Source organism: Equus caballus, chromosome 3, assembly GCF_041296265.1.
Source record: "Equus caballus isolate H_3958 breed thoroughbred chromosome 3, TB-T2T, whole genome shotgun sequence".
Lineage (NCBI taxonomy): Eukaryota > Metazoa > Chordata > Mammalia > Perissodactyla > Equidae > Equus > Equus caballus.
The window spans coordinates 74,877,803-74,897,346 of NC_091686.1; the positions used below are offsets into that span (position 1 = coordinate 74,877,803).

General features: G+C 34.3%; 1 protein-coding gene across 12 annotated transcripts in view; it reads left to right on the forward strand.

Annotated features, from left to right (window-relative positions):
- Positions 1-19,544, forward strand: part of EPHA5 (EPH receptor A5) — a 330,237-nt gene that overhangs the window by 61,377 nt on the left and 249,316 nt on the right. For all 12 annotated transcript variants that reach the window (XM_023638037.2, XM_023638036.2, XM_070262404.1 and 9 more), the window contains exon 3: positions 13,486-14,149. In XM_023638037.2, coding sequence (XP_023493805.1) covers positions 13,486-14,149 — 664 coding nt within the window. The remainder of the gene's footprint in view (positions 1-13,485; positions 14,150-19,544) is intronic.

The following is a 19,544-nucleotide window of genomic DNA, read 5'->3' on the forward strand; positions in this document are numbered from 1 at the left end:
AAGCAAAAGGTTGGCAACATTGCAGGGTTGACATGCCAAGTGTTCTTTGACTAAATTGCTTCTAGAAAAAGGAGGGAGAAATAACTCACTCAAAAGTTCTTTCTGTTTGCTTGCTATAGATCCCAGCAAACTACTGAATAAAGCAGTAAGAGTAAATCAAATGGCTCTTGGTATTTTCATTCTTTTATTCTTACGTTTATTCACTCGTTCATTCTTTCATTCTTACATACATGCACTCAATCAATGCGTATTGAATTTGTACAGTTCTCCAGACATAATTCTAAACATTGGGGTCGCACAAACAATTGACAACAGGTTTCTTTGTAATGAAATGAATCCTTTGGACCATACAGATGTATAAACTGAAAATGTAATATAGATTAGGTACTATGAAAAATGTGTCACAGGGGAGACGTCAGAATTTAAGACATTATTATATGGTATCCCAGTAAGTACTCGCACCTAAACAATTATCAAACAACACCACAACTTAGAATTTCCCAAAATATGTTCTGTGGAATGTTCAGTAGAATGCTTTTATGTGTTATGAGCTCTCTGGCAATACAAGTGTGGAAAATAGTGTAATGTATAAAACTAAATGGGATAATTTACTGCATAGCTTTACTTTACAGATGTGTATATTATACAGATTTACTTTACACATATGCATAGATTTCTAGAAGCCTTCAGTTTTAATATCATAAAAAGAGATACACTAGGGGCTAGTCTGGTGGCACAGCAGTTAAGTTCGCACATTCCACTTCGGTGGCCCAGGGTTCACTAGTTCGGGTCCCTGGTGCAGACCTATGTACAGTTTATCAAGCCATGCTAAAGCAGGCATCCCCCATATAAAATAGAGGAAGATGGGTATGGATGTTAGCTCAGGGCCAATCTTCCTCAAAAAAAAAAGAAAGAAAGAAAGAAAGAAATACACTAGGAAGAGCTTCATAGTTGTCTAATTAAAGAACACTTGTTTTCCGTGAAATATTTAGTGGGATTTTAGTTGCGTAGAAAATACTTTGACTGATATTACTTTAATAATTAGCTCAGCTTTAATTCAAAGTTAAAGAGAAACAAAAGTAAAGTACAGAGTGGAATTTTTGGAATAAAATATATGGCTGTTTCGTAGGAAGACTACCAGAGAGTGGCTTCCTTTACTCCATTCATTAGTTTACCTAGAAATGACGGTTTTCCCATAAATTCTTTGTCTTAGTTTGGGAGGCATCATGGTGCGGGGAATTAAAACATGAGCTTTGAAGTGAGATACATCTGAATTCCAATTTTTGTAGATGCTGTTCATTAATTGTGTAACAATTTCTCCTGCTCTTTCATCCCTGTATCTCTCAATCCTCTCCTCTCCTTTTCTGTGTGTGTGTGTGTGTGTGTGTGTATTAATTTCTATACAAACTCATCACCTGTGTAGGTTTGTGTATCCATCACCTCTACAATACCAAACAGAGACAGCGGCGCAAGGATCTCTTATATTGCCCTCTCACGACCACATTCAAATCTCTCCTCCTCTGCCAGCTCCCTATCCCTAACCTCTCGCAATCACTACGTTCTTCTCCACTTCTAAAATTTTGTTATTTAAACATATTATATAAATGGACTCATACAGCATTTAACATTTTAAGATTGATTTTCTTACTCCAAAATTCCTTCGAGATTCATTCCAGATGTTGCTTGTAATAACAGTTTGTTTCTTTATACTGCTGAGTATGTTCCATGGTACCTTTATACGAGTTTCTTTATTCATTCTCCCATTGAAGGTCATGTGCGCTGCTTCTAGTTTCAAGGCTATTAAAAATAAAACTGCTGTGAACATACGTATACAGGCATATGTGTGAACATTGTTTTCATTTACCTGGGATTAATATTGAAGAAGAGAATTGTTGCCTTGCATAGTAATTGCACATTTAATTTTGTAAGAAGCTGCCTGTTTTCCAGAGTTCTGTATCATTTTACATCCCCACCAGTAATGCATGAGCAATCCAGTTTTTCCACATCCTCATCAATATTTGGTGTTGTCACTATTAAAAAAATTTTTAATCATTTCAGATAGGTGTGTAGTGATATCTCATTGTGGTTTTAATTTGAATTTCCCTGATGGCTGATGACATTCAACATCTTTTCATGTGTTTACTTGCCATCTGCATATGCTCTGCAGTGATATGTCTGTTCATGTATTTTGGATTGTTTATTTTTTATTGGTGAGTTTTGAGTCCCTTCATTTATGAAAGTTAGCTTTACTCAAATACAGAATTCTTGGTTGACATTTTTTTATTTCGGCATTTTGGGTACATTGGGCCACTCTCTTCTGGCCTGCATTTCTTTTGCTGAGGAGTCAATTATTATATTCTGGTTCTTGTCAACTTGTTGAGTGGTTTTCCTCTTGCTACTTTAAAATTTTTTTTTAATGTCTTGGCTTTCAGCAGTGTTAGGGTAATGCGTCTAGGCATGGATGTTTCTGTGTTCATAATTGGGTCCAGTGGGCATTTTGGATTTGTACATCAAAGTTTTTCATCAAATTTGGGAAAATTTTGATATTTATTCAAATGTTGTACCTATCATTTTTTTGTCTCTTCTTCTCTTTTGGGATTCTCATTACACAATTGTTGATGTACTTTATTTTGTTTTAGAGGTCTCTGAGGCTCTGTTCATTTTTTACTCAATCTTTCTCTATGTTCTTCAGGTTGTATCTATTTCATTGATCTGTTCTCATGAAGTCAGTGTGTGTATTTTTCCTATTTATACTTTATCACCATTTGATTATATGGATGTAATAAAACATGATTTATAGTATTGTTTTATTTATTTTTAAAGTATAGCTATATATTTTACTGTTTTTAAAATTTTACATTTTCTCCTCATCATTATGTATTTTTGATCTTTATATAAATGAATTAATAACTCATATAGTGATGTACATTATGAGTATAACACATTTTGTTTATTCTTATTGATGGTCATGTAAGTGGTTTCTGATGTTTGGCCGTTGCAATGCTGGAGGTATCATCTTGGCATATGTATCTCTGGTCACAGGTGAAAATTTTTTTAATTTACCGTATATTGCTAAATAGCTCTCCAAATTTGGCTACTTATATGTACTGCCAGCAGTAGCATAGAAGAGTCCCTGTTTCCTATAGACTTTCTAAAACTTGATTCCGTATCTGCCTACCTTTCTCCTAATAAGCACACGTTTAAATGTACGAAGAATTAGCCTATATTCAGTGTAACCAGCCGAAAGTGGAATGGGAAAATATTGTCAAAGACCTTGAGATGTCCAGGAGCCCACTGAGCCATCTTTTCTAAAGAACTGTTAGTTATATAACAGATAAACTAGCAGCTGTATAGCAAACAGAACAATAAATGAAAATCAGGGACAATTACCTCCGGTAATTATGGGTGTATCCTTTATCATATCAAGAGTCCTGTTTGATCATTTACAAATAGATATGGAAGTACCAAATAATTTCAAAGATTCATTAGGGTAAAATATTTTATGTTTCTGTGCCATAACTACACTTACGTCTTATCTGCATTTGCTCTATCTATGTTTTCTATTATCAGAATATATTGGTGAAAGGGATTGTGTTGATAAGCAAAGAAAAAAGCAGTTAACAACTTGTCTTAATTTTAAGATTAACCTCTATAATAAAACTCTTATATGTAAAAAAAAAATTTAAGATTAAAATCACACTACAAAATTGATTTCACTTTTCCCACTTGTGATTACTAACCAAAGGAAAAGGCCTCAAAATGATTATGGGACAATATAAGAAGATAAGGAAAAAATATAGCCAGAAAATTCAAGTAGCAAGAAGAAATGTGAGATTTCTCTTCCCTACTGTTGCAATTCCACTAATGCTGTAAAGATTTTATGTTTGCCTAGAATTCTTAGCGTTCTTATAAAATCTATTTTCACAGTAATTCTCAAATAAAAAATTTAATAAAATATTTAGATTGAGTCGATAGACAAGAAATTCCTATAGGTGTTAGTCAATCACTGCCTTCAGATAGGGTGTCTCATTGTGAAATTCTACAGTCTAAGGTAGGTCAAAATTAAATTTGCATGAAACTAACTATCAAAAACATTAAAATAAACACTGAAAATTGGCAATTGTCATTTTAGAACTATCACTAAACAATTTAAACTTCTATATTAAGTTTTTGGTAAGAAATGTGTAGTACTTTTATTCCAAGAGCTATTTTTTGCTGTGCTCAGCTTTTTGTCCAGACAAGGCTCGACAAATGCAGGAAGAGGAATTTGCAATGGATCCTTGGCTGTTCCTTCTTTTGTTTCCATCCCAAACAAGAGAAACACTGGGATTCTGAAAAAATAAAGCTATTCCCTGTGGAGGTTCCAGCTCCTTGTTGGACACAGACTACCTGTATATGGCCTCTATTTCTACAGAATTTCATTACTGCAGCTGTGGCAAGTGGATTCAGTGGACCTTAGACTATATTTTGGCAGTATAGTCACTTAAACTTGAATAGGCTCAAAGCCCTAATATGACTGTTTCCCAACAGAAAGTGAGGTGTAAATTCATGTTGAATAGCCACTGATTACAAGAACATGATTAATGTGAGATATGGAATTCATTTATGGGTGCCGTTGTCAAGGCCTACACCAGACATGTAATACTATCTATTGGAAAATGAGGGCAGAAGAAAGACCAGAGAGCACAGACAACATTGTATTTTCTGGTAAATATTATAGGCTGGATAAATAATCCAGAGTTGCAAACGGGTTACTGAAATGCTTTTCTTTTTTTTTTTTGCCAGAATAGCAAGGGTATAATTGTTTCTATTTTGCTTCAAACATTAAGTGTGCCAGAGGTTAATCTACCTTATTTTCATTAAATTGAATCCCAAATAAAATACTTTTTTTCTCATTTACTGAAACTTTCATATTGTTTTGAAAAGAAAGCTTCCCCACAGAATTCATATCAATCTATAATGGGACAGTATTTATATTAAAGAGAGTACTAATGTCACAGTAAACTTTTAAGTGTTATTGATAGCATGTACATTTACATAACACCGGGAGGGCCATCTCTTAAAATCTCACAACGACTGTCATGAAGGAATTCTTCCCAGTGTGTGTGTGTCTGTGTGTGTCTTTGTGTTTCCTCTGTGAAATCCTGAAACAGGAGAAACATATGACTTCTTAGATCTTAAAATCTCCATGGTAAATATGTACCCCTGCTTAAGCAAGTATATATTTGAGATCACAGTCATCTCTTTAGGAAGATATAAACTCACAGGCTATGTAAACTTTTGTAATAGGAGACAAAATATTATTTATGTTGCCACAGTTTTATTTATTATCAGATGTTGTCCTGATCATCTCTTGGTAGAATGTGATAGAAAAATGTACAGTGGTAGGCTACTATAGCTTAAGTGGGAGGTGTCCCAATATATAGTGTAACTATAATGGAATTAAACTAGATCAGTGGTTTATAATTCTATTTGTTTTTAGCTGCTCCTTTTAAAATTCTAACTCATGGTGCAAAATCACTGACAAACTAAATAACATGTACCATATTTAATGGGACTGCTTTTTGATAAAACACTAAGGAGATCTTTTAAGATTTTAATTCAGTTTATTAATTTATTAATTTCAGGCATACCTACCTGCTTAATGCATTCCACCTTTTAAAATTATTATTAGCCAGTTGATAAGTTTGAGTTTGTTTTCCTAAGTAAATTTTTCCAGGAAAAAAGCCAGATTTTAAAACTGGAAGTATTCATGACATACTTTATCATTTTATATAATGTGAAGCTATTTAATATATAGCTTCTTAAAAGTGGAATAACAACAAATATATGAGCAATCATATATGTACATTTTCTTTTTTGTTTTTAGATAATGTTCATCATAGTATCTTACTAAGAAACACTGTTTTTCTTAAATCATAAATTTCTCTAATTGTGCATAATTTATGTGATATGTTGCTTTTGATTTTTCCAATCTCCAATTCATTTCTTCTGCACTTGGATAATTTTTTTAAAAGAATAAATGAAGAAATAATCCATATTTTTTCTTTTCCTTCTTATAATCACTGACTACAACATTAAAGAGAAAAAATATGAATTATTTTTCCAGGGGAAAAAACATCTCCTCCTTTTAGTGTTGTATAAAGATGCTCAATTGTCTGTGGATTTCCCTGGGAAAATATTCATATAAACTTGAAAGTTGTAATCTCTGTCTTTCTCAAGTGATTTTGTTTCATGAATTGAATTTGTGCCCATAAATATTTGTAACTATTCCACGGGCAATAAAGTAATTGACTTCAGCTTTATTTCATACACAGAAAATTAATTGAGTCATTTCTAGCAAAATTGCTACATCATACTCATGAATTTTAAAGATGTTTTAAATAACTCAAACTCCTATTTGATGGAATCTTTGTTTCCACCAGCATATTATTGAGGAAACGTAACAAGATTGTTGATTCAAATGATTTTTACTGAAAGTTGATACATTATGTCATATTTATTTTACTAAAGAAGCATACAGAGCAATTGAATTTCTGAAAAAGAAACTCTATACTACGTATTTTATTCTTTTTAAACCATTTTTGTTCCTGTGATTGTGCATAAAAACCAACATACTTCTGTTGCTCAATCAACTGTATGTAGTCTTGATCCAAAAGTCAGGAAACTAATCAAGGAGGAATGGGTGCTATAATTCTACAACAAAAGGCCAAGAATTTTATCTTTTGAAAACATAAATACCCCTAGCTCATTAGGGCATGAAAAATTTTCTCTTTTGTTGGTTAAAATGATCTCCTGTGCCACTACATTTTATGTTATAATTTTAACGCTTCAAAAGGAGCAAATTTTAATTAATATCAGAGAGTTCCAATCAGAGACATTGATTTTGCACTAGTTAGTGCATTAGTTGCTCTGGGCCTCAGTTTACTCCTCTGCAAAATGATGTGGTTGTGTTCTATACGATTATGTCATGCACATAGTATGTAATGAGAAAATTAATTTTTTCAAGTGTGAGTTACCCAGCTGTAGCTCTAAACTATTTTTCTTGTACTGTATTAGCTTTGAGGTTTCCACACATTCTAGGATCACCTTTTAATTACAAAAATGTATTTCAAAGCAATTATAACCCAAGATGAACTTTGCTTTTCTATTTGATTCTCATAATTTAAGCATTAGGGCAGTCACTGGACAGGGAGGGGAAGTAGATCTCATATTTGTACCCAACGTGCACTGGGCTTAATAATATAGTATTTCTTCCTAATGAAGAATGGCTTCTGGTTGACAGTAACACCTAAAAGTTAGTAATAACAAACAGAAAAAAGTCTGTCCAAACAATAGTAAGATTCCTCACTGTTTCTGCCATTAGTCAAGTTTCTAAGTCACTCACTGTTGAAGGATTTTCTGGCCCAGTTTCTCTCAGAGGAAACGTCCTGGATTGAATGTATTAGGAAACGGCAGATTTCTGCACACATACACGGACATATGAGCTCCATTGGATATCCAACAGAGAGGAAAAGCATAATGATTTTCTGTAAGCATAGTAAGTCTTATAAAATGTTATGAGGAAGAATATTAGTAATCATTTATCATACACCTGGGGAAAACAAGAAAATAGGAATTCATTTAGGTCCTTACTTGAGTATATATTACCTAATTTTAATCTGTATAGAAAATTGAAAGAAAAAATATAAAATAATGAAACTGAAAATCTGATATTAAAAATGTAAATTACTATAATAAACTAGACATTAATAAAAAAACAAAAGATCTTTGCTCTGTTTGAAGTTTCTGATTTTTCATATTGTACTTCATCTGATTTTTGCAATAGCAGGAAGCTTCCAGAAATTCTATACTTTACATAAACATATTACGAGATAGCAAAAGGAATGTGCTGCACACTGGTTAAATGGGTAAAGTGCCTGACTTTCAAATTTGAGCAGATAGTCAAACAATTTCCCAGACATTTCATAAGATCATGGAGAGGTACCGCTCTTTTAAAAAAAACCGTTAATTAGAGCCAGCCCTGATGGCCTGGTGGTTAAAGTTCAGTGGTCTCATTGCTTCGGTGGCCCAGTTTCTTTTCCTGGTCACGGAATGACACCACCCATCTGTCAGTTGCCATGCTGTAGAGGCAGCTCACAATGAAGAACTAGAAGGATTTACAACTAGGATATACAACCATGCACTGGAGCTTTGGGCAGGGACAAAAAAAAGAGTAAGATTGGCAACAGATGTTAGGGTGAATCGTTCCCTGCAAACAAAACAGTTAATCAGTAATTTGAGATCAGGATGTCTTCAGTGAAGTTAGCAACTATACTACACATGCACACTGAAAATCATAATAAATGACATCTAAAAATAGTTTGAATAAAATTGGAAGCCTACAGTTCGTTTCTTTTTGGAACATTTCAAAAGATGATATAGGGGCCTGTCCCATGTGTAGTGGTTAAGTTCTGCACACTCTGCTTTGGCAGCCTGTGTTCTGAGTTTGGATCCCAAGCATGGACCTACACTACTCATTAGCCATGCTGTTGTGGTGACCCACATATAGAGTGAAGGGAAATTGGCATGGATGTTAGCTCAGAGCTAATCTTCCTCAAGCCAAAAAATAAAAAGAGGAAGATTGGCAACAGATGTTAGATCAGGCCTAATCTTTCTCAGAAAAAAAAAAAAGCATTCTATGCAAAATACTGGGATGTTAAAGGGTAATGAGCAGTTCGCTCTATATTCAAGGAAGTGTGTAAGCGGTAAACAAGGTCTTGTTACAAACTTATGGTTTGGGCATGTCAGATTTCTAGCTATGTTTTTACATCACTCTGCAAAAGAAAATCACTACAATAGTCCTAATAACTTTGACTGAAATATGAAATAAGATATAATGCCACTAAGTGATATGCTATATCCTGGGCTTTTATTCTGTACAGTATGGTGAAGAAGGTTAGTGACTGAAAATGAAAAACTAAATATTTTGAAACATGTCATGCTCAAAAGTTACCTATGTAAACTAAGCTGTAGGTTATAATTGGAAAAATTTAATGCCAATGAAAAATAGTTCTACAGGCTAATATGCAAAACTAAACAAAATAATCGTATGAATTACTGGAATAAGAAAATGTCTTGAAATAAATGCTTAGAGCTTTTTACTGAAGCCTAATTTTCCAAAAATACGAATTTATGAATTCCTTCTTATTTGAATTTATAAAATGCAGACGACTTACAGGGAATGAGATTTATTTTTGTTCAAATGAAAACAATAGACAAATCATACAATCATTTATTTACCATGTTTGAATTATTTCAGATTATTGGATCTCTAGACTAAGGAGGGATGTGTATATGTTTGATATTAATTCATTCATTGTAAGATATCAAGTGCCCACTCTATGTCCTGTGGTGTCAGACTCTGAGATACAGTAGAGAATAAGAGACTCATGTCTCTTCCTTCACATCTGTATTTCAGAGTATTAAGATATATAGAAGAAAGAAGGAAGGAAGGAAAGAAAGGAAAATAGAAGGGAGGAAAGGAAGGACAAAAGGAAAAATTGTTTATGGTTATGTTATGTCTGAAAACAATGTGAATCTAGTTTCAACAGAGTGGAGCAGCAATCAATGCAGTGAATCAAGAAGTCCCACACACACATCAAGGACAGAGATGTGCTGAAAGAGGACGGGTGGACACAGGCAGAGAGGGTGATCAGATGGTCAGAGTGGTCCTCTGTGAGCTTGAGAAGATCTTTTCTTCTGTCTCGTCTTCAATTTCCTCATTTCTAAAATGAACAGTAGGATCAGATCTTTTAAGGCCCCTTCTGATGTTTTATATTGGACATTAGACGACTGGGATAGAGCATTTCAGTTCTCCCTCTAAATTATGTAGCCAGTGTGCCAGTGGTTGGGTCTCCGTTTATATATCTAGATATTGTAAAAGCTGGGACTAAAACCGGGGCTTCAAACTGATAATCCTTCCTCCGTACAAGATAAATCAAGTATTTCCATTCAGGCTTCTACTACAAGGTTTCTAACTACTGTACTTTAACCTCAATAAGTTAGTCTCTCTGTAGAAACAAGATACATAGGAACACAATAATGAAAACAGAACTAGACAGTAGGCAACCCCTGCTACCATGAAAGGTCAAGATCAACTCTGTTCACATGATGATACCTACTGTGTATTTTGGGTCATAATGTAAGGGAGGTTCTAACTGGGCTGCATGTCATGATATGATATTTTTAAGTTCTGAAGGCAAAAGAAGTGATCTATAGGGTAGGAGACTGGAATGAGTGCAATGCCAACAAGGTAAGAGACAATAGGAGCTGGAGGCAGGAAACTGAATAGGGCCATGGGCAAGCAGGCAGGGAGAAAATAATTCTTAATGGCTTGGGAAGGGAAAGTTGGTAACACCATGATGCACATACGGATATGAAAATCCATCAGTTTTCTTTTTCACTGCTGTGATGAACGTGGCTGACTTGTGATGCCTGGCCAGGTGTGGGATTAGAATGCAGCTGACTTGGAGTCTTCAGTGCCCAGCAGGAAAAGGAGCAAGCCCAAGCATCTGGGAAAGAAATAAAGCCAGCCCAAGCTGACTGTGTAAAACCAGTTCTTTAATCTTAAAGCAAAGGAATAGGAATAAGGAGGAAAGAAACACAGAGAACAGCATGAGCTTGGAGGGTGGGCCTTGAGGAGTTGCTAGGCCTGAAGGACAGAGCTACAGTCACCATATTGTGTTCAGTGACCACACTTGCAAATGCCCAGTCATACTGTTTATAGTAATCAAAAGATCTTCAGATACTTTTATTAAACCACGGGATCACAGGAAATCCAACCAAATTGAACCGAAAATACTGTGTTTTCTATCTGCACCCTTCATTGAATTGCTGTAATCTCCTTGGCATGACATGACATTTGCAAAAATATCTAGGAATATACCCGCCACATTCTTAAGTTCTTGATGAGTGTTATATCTCTTCAATATCTGGTTTCTTCTTCATAGGTACGATTTTTGCTGAGGACAGCAAGATGTCCACTTTGTATTAAAAGGAAAGAAAACTTGGAAGAATTCGAGGTTTTATTTCAACTAGCCAATCTAAAATAAATGAAATATTTTGTTTGGTTCTTAGCATATTTGTCTAGTTAGGAGCGGATATTTTGGGGAAATATGTGTATATTACCTATTTGATTATCTGAATGGCTTATGGCCATAATTATTTAAATTAAAGTCTTTCTCCTCATTCCTCAGAAATAGAAAATGTGAGCCTTCATTTATATTTTGGACATTTGAAAAGAAAAATAAATAAAATCCCACCATGGTATATTCTAACATCAAAGAAAATTACAGTTTTTCTCTTCTTAATTGAGAATATTCAGAGAAGTAAGATGCTTATGCACATACATTGAAATTATCACCTGAAGCAGTAACTATTAAGCTGTCTTGTCAAGTGCTGCTTGGCTTGAATTTTTAATAATATTTGTGGTACCTTGGACTCCGTATAGACAAAGACTGTGAAATGCTTGTCTTATAATCTGGAAGATGCTACTATTTCATTTCCCTTTACTTGTCCAATTCCTTTTACGTGCTTGCAGGGTTCTGTTAAAACACATGCTGCAGAAATAAGTCTTCTATAAATGATTTAAGGCCAAGGATTTGAAATCCATTTGTGTTTTGTGTTGGAAGACTATTATCAAGTAAAAGAAATCTGAAATATGTAATGTAGCATTTTGATTTTCTTTTTTCATAGAAGAGTTTTATGATGCCAATTTTCATTTTACTCATTCAAGGAATATATATTTAATTAATTTTATAACACTAAGTTGATAATTTTTATTGTTTTCATTTAGTTATTTGAAGTGATCTTTTGCATGTAATGTTAATGGTGACATTCAATAGCCATTTATAACAAAGATATTGATACCTGGATCACTTCAGGAAGAAAATGTAAGTGGTTTAATGACAGAGTGCTGAAATAGATAGCTGGTTGAGAAAACCAGAGGCTAAGTAGAGTTTATATACGTTTTGAGAGAGAACAAAAGTGAGATTAAATGGGAGAACTAAGGCTTCACATAACACCCTAGTGTGAAAGTTGTTAGGCAAGATAAAATCTCGATGTCTCTCTCTTGTGAATTTAAGAGGCTCAGCGGTTTTCCTTCATTAGTACCTTTTACTTAGTCAGTCTGATGGCAGCTAGAGAGGAGCCATCTAAGACATACAATTTATGTGCATCTCTTGTGACTCCACATTTTTCACATCTTTGTCAGCTGAACACACTCAAGAAATAAAGCTCTATTTAATTTCATGTCTAAAGAAATGATGTTCTATGAAGTTTATAATCTATAATGCCTAGTGTCTGAAATCATATTCTGGATTTATTGAAAGTCAGGATGATTTCATTGCTTTGTGTGTTTCAGGGCCATTTTTAAAGATTTAAAACAAAGTTAGATATAGTTTTGTACACATAGATTTTATATAGGTTTAAGAAATTTCTTAAGTTATAGGAACATCTTTATGAAGAATAAAAGTTTGGTTCTGTACTGTTCAGAAAGTGGTTATAGTTCTTAAAACTGTAGTATTTTAATAGGAAAGAGATGGGTTTAGATCTCTTTGATCAAATATTATTTTGGAATCTATATAAATGATACTTAATCTTTTCTATACCCTGTATATATTCAGAACTCTTAAGGTCATTATGCATAAAATAATGCATTGGTAAGAAAGAAGTAATGCATTTTCAGGATATAACAAGAGTTGGTTAGTATTTGAAATGACAAGCCTGTCCATATTACTAATCTATAATTTTTATCTCTATTTTACACCTGTCTCTAGGTTTATAATTTTACATAAATCTGTGAATAAACATTTAGTTATCCAGTTTGTAAAAGAGTCCTAAACAAATTGGTTCAATAAAACAAGCATTTATTATTAATTTTAAACTAATGAATTTTCTTTCAAGTTTTATTACATTGATGTATTATTTGTAACATGCCGGAATTAAATAAATGTGGCTTCACATGTTACATTTTTCTGTTTTCCTGTCCACATTTACTGCTTTTTTTTCCTGTTGTTGTCTTTAAAAAAAAATCGTACTTCCTTTTTTCTCTTAAACTTTATCTACTCTGTTAGTTTATATATTTAACTTTTGTCCACACATGCATACAAATATTCTTTCCTTTCACTGTTCTTTCTTGTTAATTGCATCCATGTTCAATTTTTTTTTATTTTTACTTTGAAATACATTCTTTTTTCTGGGGAATATCGTTCGTATGTGTTCACCTTTGTGTTATGTTGCAGACAATGAATAATGTTATTAATTTATTTAATTTAAAAAGGGAACTATATATATTTTTTAATTGTTGCTATATAGCTCCTTCTCCCAATGGTATACATTGAGGCTAAGGAAATTTCCACAGCTGAATTAGTTTCCTTTGACTATTTTTACTGGTTATTTTCTAATTTTTTGGAAATTTTTGTCTTTCTATTTTATATTACACAGTGGGAAGAGATTGGTGAAGTTGATGAAAATTATGCCCCTATCCACACATACCAAGTATGCAAAGTTATGGAACAGAATCAGAATAACTGGCTTTTGACCAGTTGGATCTCCAATGAAGGTGCTTCCAGAATCTTCATAGAACTCAAGTTTACTCTGCGGGACTGCAACAGCCTTCCTGGAGGCCTGGGGACCTGTAAGGAGACTTTTAACATGTATTACTTTGAATCAGATGATGAGAATGGGAGAAACATCAAGGAAAACCAGTACATCAAAATTGATACCATTGCTGCCGATGAAAGTTTTACAGAACTTGATCTTGGTGACCGCGTCATGAAACTGAATACGGAGGTCAGAGATGTGGGACCTCTAAGCAAAAAGGGATTTTATCTTGCTTTTCAAGATGTGGGTGCTTGCATTGCTCTGGTTTCTGTGCGCGTGTACTATAAAAAATGCCCTTCTGTGGTACGACACTTGGCTGTCTTCCCTGACACTATCACTGGAGCTGATTCTTCGCAGTTGCTGGAAGTGTCGGGCTCCTGTGTCAATCATTCTGTGACAGATGAACCACCCAAAATGCACTGCAGCGCTGAAGGGGAGTGGCTGGTGCCCATCGGGAAATGCATGTGCAAGGCAGGATATGAAGAGAAAAATGGCACCTGTCAAGGTAAGGGTTTGCGTGTGGATCTGCAGGGCCTGTCTCCTTCTGTTGGGTCATGTATATGTATTTCTTCCAAAGATGAGGAGCACATGACCTTTTACTTTGCTAATTTATGGAGATTATTTCTCTTCACCTGTGATTTCTCTCTTCTCAGAATTTTAAAATTTCTGGCAATGATGAAAGATTTAATGTAATATTTTATTGGATATACATAATTAATACTCAGAGACCGTCTAACTTGAGGTGTAATATTTCATATTCATTTTGCTTTCAGAAGTTTTATTTTTGAACAACTCAAACCAAAGGATTATTTCTTTGTCTGTAACTTTCTCTGTGTGATTATTGTCTGCTACCCTATTGCTGTTTTCTTTCCATGAAGAGAAAATAGTACTCTATTTGCTGTATAAAATTCAAATGCAAATCTTAGATGAGACTTGTTTTCTAGGCTTTTAACTGCTTTTAAAAATTCTTCAGTAATAAGTTCAGCCATATGAACTCCATAGGAAAATATCTGTAAGCTGTCCTGACTTAGTTTACTGTGTTGTTTACATATAATTGCTGTTACATGCTTGGTTTTAAAAATTTACAGGTCAGGGGCTGGCCTGGTGGCCCAGTGGTTAATAGCACATGTTCTGCTCTGTGGCCCAGGGTTCGCCAGTTCGGATCCCGGGTGTGGACATGGCACCACTTGGCAAGCCATGCTGTGGTAGGCGTCCCACATATAAAGTAGAAGAAGATGGTCACAAATGTTAGCTCAGGGCCAGTCTTCCTCAGCAAAAAGAGGAGGAATGGTAGCAGTTAGCTCAGGGCTAATCTTCCTCAAAAAAAAAAAACATTACAGGTCAATTTTAAATGAATAATAAGTAGTGCCAACAAAATAACCATTTGGAGATAGAGCCAATGCAAAAAGGTCATTTCAAAGCAATTTTCACTTGGAGATTTTTTTCTGTTTTAATTTTTCTTTTAAATTGAAACTTGATCATGCATGCTTCCTTCTTTATTTGAAAATACCCCCATTTTGCCCATAATATGGTGAGCTGTCCTTTTAAACTTGGATACTTATCAATGGCTTTTTGAGACAGCATAGTACTTTATGTCAAAGTGAAGAACAGCTTATGAGGACAAAACATATTTTCCTTAAGAAAAAATCACTCGTCCTTATGAAGCTGAACTGGTTTTCACCATGGTGTGCGCATGCTAAATAGGTAATGAGAGTTAATGTGTATTAACTGAGGAGGAAACCAAATACTGAGAAGTCCCCTAATCACACCTCGAAGCTTCAGGTGCATTTTTTTTTTCTAAATCCACTATATAATATGAATCGAACTTGCTCAAGTTTGTCCAGGTCTGACTGTAGGTTGGTTATAGAGCCAGGCAAACAAAACTAGGGAAATTACCTGTAAATCGTACTGACTTGGCTTAATTATTTCTTGGTAGAAACATACTGCATTGTATATAAATGTCCTTTTTCAGCATCAGCCCATATTTTGTATCTCTACCAGATCATCTACAGTTAAGTGTATGGTTGCTTTTACATGCAAGCTACAACTCCTTATACTTATATATATGTACATACACACATACATATGTACACATATGTATGTATATAAAGTTTTACTAAATCAAAATTATATTTCAGAAGTGATTTTAACTTTGTCAGGGAAATGAATCATATTTTATTCATTATTGGATTTAAAGGAAAGCTCTAACTGACATTGTCTCAACTGTTTTATTCTGGGCAGTCTTCTTGGTGTAAGGTGAGGATACATGTAAGTGTAGAATCAGAAGCAGGAGTTAAATACAATCTATTGCATACATTTCATTCTTTTTTCTAAACTATTTATGATATAATTCTTGTTATTTCTAAAAATTTGTTTACTAGTTTTATAAATCAACATGCTCTATTTGATTTTTGTTTATATGGTTTTAGGGAATACGTGGTCACTTTAGTTCAGAACACAGTGACGTTTGTCTTCATCCAGATGGACAGAGGATATAAAAAACTTCTGCATATTTAGAAGATAATTTTTGATTGTTGCTGGAATTAAAACATTCTGCAGGTGCTTATCAAGAAAAGATCTTGGGGAAGTAGTGTTCTGACAGAATGTTTCTTAGTGCAGGCATTTAATGTGTATCTTTCTCTTCTCATACTCAATTATTGATAAGTAGAGACATAACTGAGGGATAGTGGGATGAACTGGAAAGGCTAAATTGTAGAAAACTTCACTGAACTGGACTCTGTCATAATTAATGTGTTTATTAGTCCACCTGGTAGTAGGAACAAAGGCTATGGCATTGCGAAGGCTGTGGACTACATATCCCAGAGGGCGTTCTATACAACGTAGTTTGTATGAATAAAGCCTCTTGGTGTTTTCCAATGTACAAATGGTATGTGGCCACTCTACGAGGAATTTCAAATGATTATTCTATAAATAACGTCTCATTTAATGAATAAGTATACGTTGAAGTTTTGTTTTGGAGAATTAAGGCATCATAGATAATCTCGAGGCATTTATATCGAGGCATGTACATATTATGTATATGTGAATGTAAATGTATGTGTGTGTGTGTGTGTGAGAGAGAGAAATTCCACCATAACTCCAAATCTAACTCATTATATGATCTTAACATGCTATCCCCAAAGCTTTAAGTGGAGATCTTGATGTTTTGGAACTATTCTTGATAGGCCAGAAATTAGGAATCATTCTTGACATCTCCTTCTGACTCACTACCTCGTTCCACTCCATCACAAAATATTTATAGACGTTATCAACCAAATCTCTCCTAAAATCATTCACTTCGCTGTATTTCCTTTTTCCTCCAATCTTTAAGCATATCTTGTTGAAACCTTATTTTCAAATACAATAAATGACTTTATATATAGTTTTGACTTTTGAGCTGTATAAATATGTCACCTCTACAAAAATGCAAATCTGCTTGTTTCACACACTCATCCTCATCTGTCCCGCCTACTCCCAACACACACACTTTAAACACTTCAATGGTTTCCTTTAAGATAAAGTTTTTGTAGTAGCTTAAGTTCCTGCATGGTTTTGCCCCTATTTTCTCTCCAGACACATCTTACACTCTGCTTCTTGCCCTTCCCTAGGCACCAGCCACACTTACCTTCTTTCAGTTTCTCATATATCTCATACATCTCCTAGGAGATATATATATATATCCTATGTCTTTCCTTCAGAAAACCATTTAGAGTTAAGATTTTGCATATATTTGTTAATTTATTACTTGATAATGACCCTCCCTATCCCTGTTAGACTACATACTCCCTGATGGCAGGGATAGAGTATGTAATCTTAAGGAATGAGAAAGAAATCAAAGGGCAAGAGGTAGGGAAAATGAATTCAAAAGAGGAAGTAGACTGGGCAAAGGCACAAAAGAATACTCCATTTTAAAATTATTGATTTCTTTTTCCTTCGCATTTATCTGTAGAGAGTCTCCTTGGTCACAACATTGACAAATACTTCTTTTAAATTAATCCTATTATAGTCGTAAGATTCTCTGACCAGATTTTCAAGTTCCAGGTATTAAAGCTCCTGTGATTGGCTTATGATACATTAACTATTATAGAGGCCATCTTAGTGATTTTTGTGGACCTCAAAATCACATACTGAAATGTCTTTATAATATAGTCTTGTTCTATGTTTACATTTAATTACTCAGTTTCTTTGACAGTCAAAACATGTTGGGATTTAATTAAAGACTGAACTATGTTAAGAAGCTGAAGTTTGAGTAAATCTGTTGTAACGATTATCATGTGTTAATATTTACTGAGTCTGTAATAGTTGGTGACCAGGTAGTTGCTGTGGGACTGTGCTCATGTGACCTCATATACGTGCAGGGTGTGATGGAGTTGACACATGGGCTTTTAGAGACTAAACCTTCAGGAATCAGAATGCGAGGCAGCTGCTTAACATATGGGTTCAACCTAGAAGACAACCAAGAAGTGATTCTGAAGTCCCTATCCATTTAGCAATTTGTGATCTCTCATCTTCATGGCCCCCATTTAACTTCTTTTAAGAGAAATTGACTACCTTTCCCATAATAATCCAATTTTAATGAGGTAACAAAATACTCTGGTTTCTATGGTATCAGCTTAAAATATAGAGTGCATTTACTTTTCTAAGGCTTACTTATATGCCTGAATTTTCTATAATAAACTGCTTTAAATATACAAATTTATTTCTTTGAAATGTTCTTTATTTTCAGAAACTAATAATGTATTAAACCCATTTATACAAGTATGTTTCCCTACTTGTTATTTATTATTATTTCTGATGAAATTCATGCTATTTTTTCTCTTAAGAGTCACAGGGAATTTTTTTTGAGTACAAAATTGTTAGCAAAGACCTATGTTGGAAATTTCTGCTTTTTATTGAAGTGAATGTGTTTGACAGAAGTAATTGAGTTCACATGAATCAAAAGTTGCCTGCTGAGTTCTCTTGTGATTATGTTGCTGACTTACTCAGATGCAAGGCAAGACCACTAATCTTCATCAGTTGCTAGTGGAATGAAGTAGTAATTTGAAATTACCCCTGGATAATTATAGTTTCACTTATATCAAATGGAGGAAAGAGATTTAGATTGTGGGTCACTGCCAAAACCAGTCAGAGTGAAGAAGGTATACAGTGCATGCTAAAGTACAGGGTAAGGGGGGTTACATGCCAGGCGCCGTGGAGAAAAAGCACTTCTTAATTGTCCAACTGGGAGATGATTGCACAGCAAGGAAGATGTAGTGAAAATACTGAGCTCAAGAAAGAGCCTTGATTCAGAAACAGCACAGATTCTGTGGGGAGTAGTATGTCGATCATTCATACTTCTGGTGCATATTTATGTTTGAAACAAAATTGGCTGAAAATATAGTATATTAGGTGTTCATGTAATTATGCATTGGAGAGCCTAGTTATTTTTAATTAGGCGCATCACCAAAAAAATCAAAGGGGCTGAACTTTTGGTTCTATTTGGTATGCTCTTTTATGCAACAGAAGGAAACTAATCTTAATTTTGAAATTTTAACAAAAGATGGCAATTATGGGAGTACAGAATGTCAGTGTTGCGTGTGTGTGTGTCCTGCTGCTGCAAACCTCTACCAAGACAATTAAGTAAGGTCATTTATCCATTTGCAGGTATTACACATGAGAATAATGACATAGAGTTTTTTAAACTCCTCACTTGAATAGTTTTAGATTAGTTCTATTAAAGTTTTAGAGCATACTCTGCATTTATTTTTGTTTTCCCTTTTCTTTTTTTCTAAATCAAGCTTTCCCAGCACTGATACTATTGATATTTTGGGTCAGATACTTTTTTGTGGGGGAAGGAAGTGGTCCTACTGTAGGAAATTTAGCAGCTTCCCTGACCTCTAATCCACTCAATGCAGAAAGAC